General features: G+C 48.1%; 1 protein-coding gene across 1 annotated transcript in view; it reads left to right on the top strand.

Moving 5' to 3' along the window:
• Nucleotides 1-1,866: 1,866 nt before the first annotated feature.
• Nucleotides 1,867-8,928, top strand: part of kcnk2b (potassium channel, subfamily K, member 2b) — a 21,886-nt gene continuing 14,824 nt past the window's right edge. Inside the window, exons 1-2 of the mRNA XM_035529448.1 lie at nt 1,867-2,243; nt 3,282-3,592. Of these exons, the coding sequence (XP_035385341.1) occupies nt 2,243; nt 3,282-3,592 (312 nt within the window). The 5' untranslated portion in view covers nt 1,867-2,242. The remainder of the gene's footprint in view (nt 2,244-3,281; nt 3,593-8,928) is intronic.

Below are 8,928 nucleotides of genomic sequence, written 5' to 3'. Positions count from 1 at the left end.
GTCTGCGGTGGGATGGAACGCAAACACGCTCCTCGCTGAGGTTCCAGAACCTTCCAAACCAGACCGAAGGTCCAGAACAGTCCAGAGTGGTGACTCCTTGATGAAGGGTCACGCTGGAACGCATCGGAGAGATCCTTGGTCCGTAGCCAAGATTTAAAATGTTTCACTTCTGAGAGCGCTCTTGACGTCTTTCTCTTAATAGTGCTCACTCCACGCTTTGGGCACTCGAACGCGCCGAAGCTGGGTTTGTTGATGTTTCCAGACTTTCCCAGAAGTCCGAGTGCACTGTTTGGCGAGGGAAGCAGAGGAAGAGTGAGAATTGCTTGTGAATTAAGTTTGCAGGCGTGCGCACACGCATCACGCCCGTTTACCTCGACGCGGACTGACCGGGGAGCGAGGAGGTCACGCCTTCGTTAGCGTCACTTTGAAAGTTAAATCAGAGAGGAATGACCTGAAATCACCTGAATGACTTCAATGGTAATGTCTGCTTCCGGGTCAAAGGAGGGGACACATTCAGCCTAGAACATAAACAGACCTGCAAAGTCGACGCATGAGGTGGAAAGCTAAGGACCTGAATGTTAATAATTTACATTCAAACGCACCCACAGCACACACACACACACACACACACACACACACACAAGCCTAATTTTTTAGTATTTTCAAATTACTGTCAAACATGTCCCTGTTTCAAATAGATTTGTTTGGCAGCAACACTGGAACTATATGACCCAATACTTCTCACGCTGAGTTCGATGTCTGGCCGACGTGTTCAGAGTTTCAAGAGGGCAACACGTTAAAGAAACAAACCATGAACTGAGGATTGAGAGAGAGAGAGAGAGAGAGAGAGAGAGAGAGAGAGAGAGAGAGAGAGAGAGAGAGAGAGAGAGAGAGAGAGAGAGAGAGAGAGAGAGAGAGAGAGAGGCAGGCTTGTCCAGAATACATAGTGAGGGGAACGTATGAAGAAGAGTACAGTTTGTTACGCAGGTTTCGTATCTCCAGGGCACAGTGGAATTAATTAACTGAGATGGCGTGTGTGTATATGTGTGTGGGGAGGTACACCTTTTATGTTTTTCACTCTGGCTCATTTAGATGTGAAGTCAGCGAGCCTCTTCGCGGGGAAGGCAGAGGTTGACTCTGGAACTGAATATCACGTCCTGTCTTTCACCGGTTGATCTTTTGTGTGTGCTGTGTAGCAGGTGCACCAAAGCAGAAGAGGCCTAGAACAGTGCGTGCGTGTGTGTGTGTGTGTGTGTGTGTGTGTGTGTGTGTGTGTGTGTGTGTGATAATTGTGTGTGGTTTTGTGTTTTGGCAGGTTGAAAGAAAGAGCAGCTACTGCCAGTGACAGTAAAGGACCTTTTGTGTGTGTGTGTGTGTGTGTGTGTGTGTGTGTGTGTTTTACACTGATTAAAATGTATCACAATGATCAGTGAATATACATCACATAACAGCTCAGAAATACATAAACACATACCAACATCTGGCTATGAATAAAACACACAAACATGTTAAACCAGAAAAAAACATCTTCACCATCATCATCATCGTCATCATCAGTTAATTGGGGATTAAGACTTTTGGCACGTTCTCGCACGTCAGCCGGGATTCCACGTCTGCGTGCAAGACTTCGTGTGCACGCGCGCTTTAGGAGAAACTAACGAACAATGAACAGACTGCGGGAGCGCAGCTGAAGGGACACCATGGTCTATTGCGAGTGTGTGTGTGTGTGTGAGAGAGAGAGAGAGAGAGAGAGAGAGAGAGAGAGAGAGAGAGAGAGAGAGAGAGAGAGAGAGAGACAGAGAGAGAGAGAAGGAGGACGCATGCGCGCTGTTTTTCCTCCACACTCCGTGAGTGGCTCATCTCCGGTCCGTCCGGTACTTAAAGGAAAACAGCCGCGCGCTAAAGGACCACCGGACACTTCTCCGGTGGGCGCGATGTCCGCAAAGACGAGTGCGGCGCCGTTAGACGTTGAGCTCTGCCTCCCCGTTCCGCCTCACCGTCTGCGCGCCCTCCGTTTCCAACGTGTCCCGATAAACGTATCGATAGCAGACCGTACACCGGCGCGCGAGGACAGGCTGGGGCTCGAGGCGGAGTGAACTCCCGACAGCAAGTCGCGAGGAGCCCCCGGGGTTACGGAAACGGCGAGTCCGACTACCCCGTTATCACGAGAGGTTATAAGGGGGAAAACTCTGCACATGAAGAACATAAAAGAACAGGGACGTGGAAGATTTGGAACCGAAGAAGTAAGGGGCTAAAAACCATTTGAACTTTTTTTTATTCGCACGGCTCGGAGCATCTGCCGTCGAGACGTTAGTTACGTAGTAGGTTTAGGAGAGTACGGCGGCGGAAAAGGACGAAGTGAGCCGAGTCGGGTTCGGTTTTAGTCGGAGAAGTGTTTAATAGCGGTGCAGAAGAACAGAAGGCCACCCTGCTCAGCGTAGAAAGCAGTTTCAAAGCAACCCGACGCTTTGCTCTTTGTAACAGTAAAACAAAATCGCGAGACGGTTGCTTGCATTTTACTGAACACGTTTTCACAATTTAGTTGTACTCGTAAAAGTGTTCAATGCGCATCCATCGTGAGCTTTATATATATATATATATATATATATAATTTCACAGCCGACGTAATTAAACGCAGTACGGACAACAGGTCCTTTCTGAACTTAAATCTTTCCTCGCGTTCGCTCGGGTGTGATTTGGCTGCGCGTGCGGCGCGCGAGCGTCCCGATGGATCGCTCCCCCGGGAGTGAGAAATCGCGTGCACCAGTTCATCACGGATCTATTTCCCGTAGGCCTAGACGTTTGGATCTATGTGTATATCGATTGTTTTAACGGATTTGTAACCCTGTGCTGTTCAGAAGTAACCTCATACGCTATTTTAAATGGGATCTACACCGAGACGGCCCGGGATCTAGCCCAACGTAAACACGACTGGCTTAGTAAGTCTAAGCTAGAGATGGCTGGGTATCTTTGATGTGTTTTGGGTGAACAGAAATAATAACTGAAGTTCATAGTGGATTCTTGTACACGCCTCGTAGTTTGTGGCTGTTAACTGGAAAGGTGTACACTGACAAAATTAGTTGTGTTGTTTTGAATGCATTTTTGATTAAATACAATGGAGTCTGTCCATCCATCCATCCATCCATCCATCCATCCATCCCTCCATCCATGCCACTCTTCACTCCCTTGCTTTCTCTCTCTCTCTTCGCTGTCACTCAATCCCTTTTCACTCTATATCCCCCCCCACCCCCCCCCCCCCCCTTCTCTCCGTCTCCCTCTAGTGGCCGCTCCCGACCTCCTGGATCCAAAAGCCGCCGCCCACAATTCCAAGCCCCGCCTGTCGTTCTCGGCCAAGCCGGTGGTGCTGAGCCCCCCGGAGGACTTCGAGCCGCGCGCCAGCGTCATGCGTTGGAAGACGGTGCTGACCGTCTTCTTGCTGGTGGTGCTCTACCTTATCGTGGGCGCCACCGTCTTCAAGGCCCTGGAGCAGCCGCACGAAAGCTGGCAGCGGGTGGCCATCCTCGGCCAGAAGCTGCAGTTCCTTACCGAGCACTCGTGCGTCAACTCCAGCGAGCTGGAGGAGCTGGTGAAGGTGAGAGGCCAGGAGACACGCAAACGCACCCGTACATGCCCGTACATGAACACGCGCATTCACAAACGCGCACAAGCATGCACACGCGCGTGCGCGCACATTTAAAACACACGCGTGCATGCACGCAATAAACGTATGAAGGTTTATAGGTTAAAGGTTGCTTGTGGAGACCTGCAGTTCGGGTTGCTGTTAACTTAAGCATGTGTTACTGGAGAAAACACAGATATGGTGTTGTACTGCTCAATGCTGAGTTCCACACCACATATTTTAATTGTCATGTCATGCATTTGAGTGAATATTTACTCCTGGCTCGGTCTGGGGTGACTAGAATTTTTCATCCCAATGCCAGCCAGGATGAAAGAGTATCCATAGTAGCAAAGTTTACTTTGGAAATAATTTACAGAGTGATTGAGATGCAATGAAGGTGTGATTTGCTGTTGCCTTTGCATTTCATACATTATTGATTGCTTATTTGTGCCCACTTGACTGATTGAAATAAGAACCGTTGCATTAAAACTGAAATTGTAAAATTTGCAGCTTCGCTAACTTACACACCACTGAACTCAGATTTGACTCAGATTTGACTCTGATTTGACTCTGATTTGACTCAGATTTGACTCCGGTCCTTGTTTCTATCCCCGTCCCGGCCCCTCCCATGTTGGTCGTGGTCTTGAGCTTGGACTTGGCTAGTTAATATTTGCACCGGACCCAATGCTACAATGTCAGTTTAGATGCGTTCAAGCTCACCAGGCGCGTTTAAGCACCGCGGACAGCTCTCACGATGCGCGTTTAAGCACCGCGGACAGCTCCGAGGACCTCGTCTCATTGCCTCTCTGTACAATCGTTCGGAGTCAAACTGCGCCAGGCTAATTTTGTTGTAGAATTCATTCAAGACGCACAAGTAATGGAAACAGCAACAGTGGAGATCAAATGACTCTAGGAAATTAATTAATTTATTTCTTTTTCAAAACCTGAGGTAGCTCCACCGCTAGTGAGTTCTAATGTCTTCCTGTCGGCTCCTCTCTTGGCTCTGTTATCTCCATTTCCTGCTTCTGAATTTGATGAGCTGAGGAAAATTTGAGGACACAGCCATATCTGATAAGATCTGATAATGACATCTCCCTCTCTCTCTCCATCTCTCTCTCTCTCTCTCTCTCTCTCTCTCTCTCACTCTCTCTCACACACTCCCTCCCCATCTCTCTCTCTCTCTCCCTCTCTCACACACTCCCTCCCCATCTCTCTCTCTCTCACACTCTCTCTCTCCCTCTCTCACACACACTCTCTCTCCCTCTCTCCCTCTCTCCCCATCTCTCTCTCACTCTCTCTCTCACACACACTCACACACACACACTCTCACTCACTCTCTCTCTCTCTCTCTCTCTCCCCCCCCCTTTCTCTCTCTCTGCTCCTATTCCCTCTTTCTCTCTCCACTCCCTCACTTTCTGTCTCCCTCACTCACGGTGGTGGGTTGATGAGCTTGTGATTGACAGAGTTTTGGGGCAGATATTTGGCCCTGTTGCCCCAGGCTCTTTTAGAGGCAGGTTTTAGCCTCTACTGCTTGAGTAGGGAGCATCTACAAATTGCCACTCATCAGAAAAAATGGAGCTGTTTCCAGCCTTGGACAGATAGTTGTGTTAAATAGTCAAAGGTCACTAAAGGTCACTAAGACAGTGGACCTGATCAGCCCCTTTTGTCCCTGGGCAGTTGTTTTGGCTTGTGCTGTGTCCTGCATGGTCAACAACCCCATGAGACACAAAGAAGAACAAAAGAATACAGTTAGCAGGACGTGTGTGTGTGTGTGTGTGAGTGTGAGTGTGTGTGTGTGTGTGTGAGTGTGTGTGAGTGTGTGTGTGTGTGTGTGTGAGTGTGTGTGTATGTGAGTGTGTGTGTGAGTGTGTGAGTGTGTGTGTATATTTATATCTGTGTTTTTATGTGTTTGTTTCTGTATGTAGTTGTGTGTGTGTGTGTATTTATATCTGTGTTTTTATGTGTTTGTTTCTGTGTGTAGTTGTGTGTGTGTGTGTATTTATATGTGTGTTTGTGTGTTTCTGTGTGTAGTTGTGAGTATGTGCGTCTCTGTGTGTGTGTGTGTGTATTTATATCTGTTTTTATGTGTTTGTTTCTGTATGTAGTTGTGTGTGTGTGTGTATTTATATCTGTGTTTTTATGTGTTTGTTTCTGTGTGTAGTTGTGTGTGTGTGTGTATTTATATGTGTGTTTGTGTGTTTCTGTGTGTAGTTGTGAGTATGTGCGTCTCTGTGTGTGTCTGTGTGTATTTATATGTGTGTGTATGTCTGTTTCTGTGTGTAGTTGTGAGTGTCTCTCTCTCTCTCTCTCTTTCTGTGTGTCTCTCTGTGTGTGTGTGTGTGTGTGTGTGTGTGTGTTTGTGTAGGGCGGCAGTATTTGATTATTTTAGTAATAGAGTATTCTATCAATTACTCCATCATTTATTAAAGAGCAATAGTAAATACATAAAAGAGAATAAATGTTTAAATAAAACATTTTCTGAAATACAAAACAAATAAGTAAATCAATTTTTTTTTAAAAGATATCTTCGGTATTTTTCACATGGCCTTTTTTAACGTTTTTCAATATATGTTCGGAAGATATATCATTACACAATATTTTGGTGAAGTTGGTTTAGCAATGCTAAGTGATAGCTGCCTTGAATGGTGAACACAAAACAGTTTGGTTTTCACACCTGAAAAAAAAAAACTAAAACAGGTCAAACGAGTTAATTAGCCATTTACTACTTTCCTTGACCTTTACTGTGCATTTGGCGTAGTTTTTGAAAACAGTAGCTGGATTTCTCAGAACATAGAGGAGTTTAGTACCTTCCAAGCATACAAAGGCGATTCCCTAACGTGAACCTCTCCGTGATAACTCACACGTGATGGGACAGACCGTTCGCACTCTGGCTAAGCTGGAGAACTTGCCCGCGAGGATACTGGATTCAAAAAGATGCAAAAGAGAAGTGTGCATCGATGAGTTTTAGTGTGTGTGTGTGTGTGTGTGTGTGTGTGTGTGTGTGTGTGTGTGAGTGAGAACAAGCTGTCATTAACCTGTCCTTTGGAGACCTCACCTCAGTTCCTACAGGCTTGTTCAGGAGGATATTAAATAAATAGATTAACGAAGTGTCTGGCAGGAGATTATTAAACCGCGTGTTCGTGTTCAAAGCTCGAGCACAGCGCTCGGCCTCGCGCTCGTGCTCGCGTGCGTCGTGATTTATGGTTGGCTGGCCCTCCGTAGCGCTCGTGCTGAGCGGGTGGTCGGCGTGGCTAGGGCAGGGGTGGGGGCGTGGCCAGGGCGGGGCGTGGCCAGGGCAGGGGCGGGGCTTTCGAACGCGGAGGGCAAGCGTTTGAACTGTTCTCTCGCGCAAGCGGCTCGCGCAGAGGGGCATGGCTTTGGAGAAAGATCACCAGTGCAGTGCTCTGATGAATAATAAACGATTTTAGAGCGCAACACACACACACACACACACACACACACACACACACACATTGACTTTCTGTCTCTCTTTAGCACACATATACACACACACTCATATACAAATGCCAAAAACTTATTGCATTCTCTTTCTCATTCTGTCTCACTCGCACTACACTCGCAAAAACACAAACATAGTCGCGAAAACACAAACGTTTCTCTCTCTTTCCAGAACGACGCACACCCACACTCTTCTACACATTTCCGCGCAGTTTGTGTTCTCCCTGGTGGGGAGACGCCACGCCGGTTTGGCTCGGGGGGTTGGGCGGAGAGTAATTAGGAAAGAAGGGCTCTGGAGTGAGCGATGAATACTGCAGGAGGAGAGAGAGAGAGAGAGAGAGAGAGAGAGAGAGAGAGACTGCCTCTAGCTCAATAGCTAAGCAGGCCTGACCGGACGAGCAGAGATTTGGAAGGCTGAACACGACTCGTAGAGCGGAGCCGTGAGGGAACATGCAGGGGTTCCTAGGCATCGCACGCTTCCTGGGCATCCTCCATTCCTGGTGGCCCTTCTGCGTCCTTCTCACCCACTCTCCGCCCCCAACCCCGCCCCCAAGCGCACAAGCATCCACCCACTCTCCGCCCCCAACCCCGCCCCCAAGCGCACAAGCATCCACCCACTCTCCCTTATTTCACCTTACCCGAGTTACAATAGCAGCTTTGTGTGTGTGTGTGTGTGTGTGTGTGTGTGTACTGCAGTTGACATTTCCCAGGGACATGTGTTTACAGGGACGTGAAGTACATGTGGTTCCGTCAGTTCACAGTACAAGAAAAAACGTTCTTTCTCATTCACATGAAACATGTCCTCCATCTGCCTGTATCTTTCTCTCTCTCGCTCTCTCACACACACACACACACACACACACACACACACAACATTTATGCTTACCAGCAATATATTGTATATTACTGTAGGTATTGCAACCTTAACCATAATCAGAAGAGCCCCAGTCTAGAATGGAACATTCAACAGGACTCACTGTTATTTTTACAGCTTAAATTCATCTAACCAACATAACCGTCCCATGGGTACCCGTCGAACCTTCCCGCAGATAGAGGTCCTGCGCGCGCGCACGACCGCATCCCCGTTCCCTGTATCACCAATAAGCGCACATATCACCGTTTCTTCCTTTTGTGGGCCGTTGCTTGAGACCACTCTAAACCAATCATGACTCCCGCTTTTGACTAACCTCTGACCTTTATAACCCTTTGCACCACCCCTCGTTCGCACTCGGATCTTTGCTTCCGTTAGCTGTCGTTTGTTGTACTGTGTTCCTGCCTCGCCTGTGTTTATGTCAGCCACGTTTTCACCGACAAACACCACGTCATTACGACCGTGTGTGAAACAGGAGCAGCCCGTAGGTGTACAGAGACGACGGGCCATCTGGTCCCACTAACACTTTCACTGGCCAGAAACCGACCTGTAAGTAACACAGCAGAGGCAGCAGATGGGCCCTGGAATTGTACGCTTCCGCCACGCCTTTAGAAGTTGCGTGAAATTAATTAAGTGGCCAGTTAGTGTAGGTGTCAGGTACGTGTTTTCTGGTAAAGCGAGTGGTGAGTGCATTTGGCTACAGGACACGGCCCTGTGAGGTTACGGTCAACTGCTCTGTGGTGTGAGGGTACATGCATTTCTTCTTTCAAGCTGTTTCTGCACTTCACCACTTGCGGTCCGAGGCACTGGTGGAGCACGCACGGCGAACACAAGCCTCCGGTGTTCAAAGTGTTCAACGAAAACAAACGAAACCCGAACGCGAGCGGATGTGGCCCCCGAATCATAACATATAAGCACGCGTGAAACGGAACGTAAACAAACATCCCCGTGGACATCACTGCCGTGGGTGTCTTTTACA

The sequence above is a fragment of the Electrophorus electricus genome, chromosome 8, assembly GCF_013358815.1.
Source record: "Electrophorus electricus isolate fEleEle1 chromosome 8, fEleEle1.pri, whole genome shotgun sequence".
In the NCBI taxonomy this organism is placed as follows: domain Eukaryota; kingdom Metazoa; phylum Chordata; class Actinopteri; order Gymnotiformes; family Gymnotidae; genus Electrophorus; species Electrophorus electricus.
This window is presented reverse-complemented; position numbering and strand designations above follow the sequence as displayed.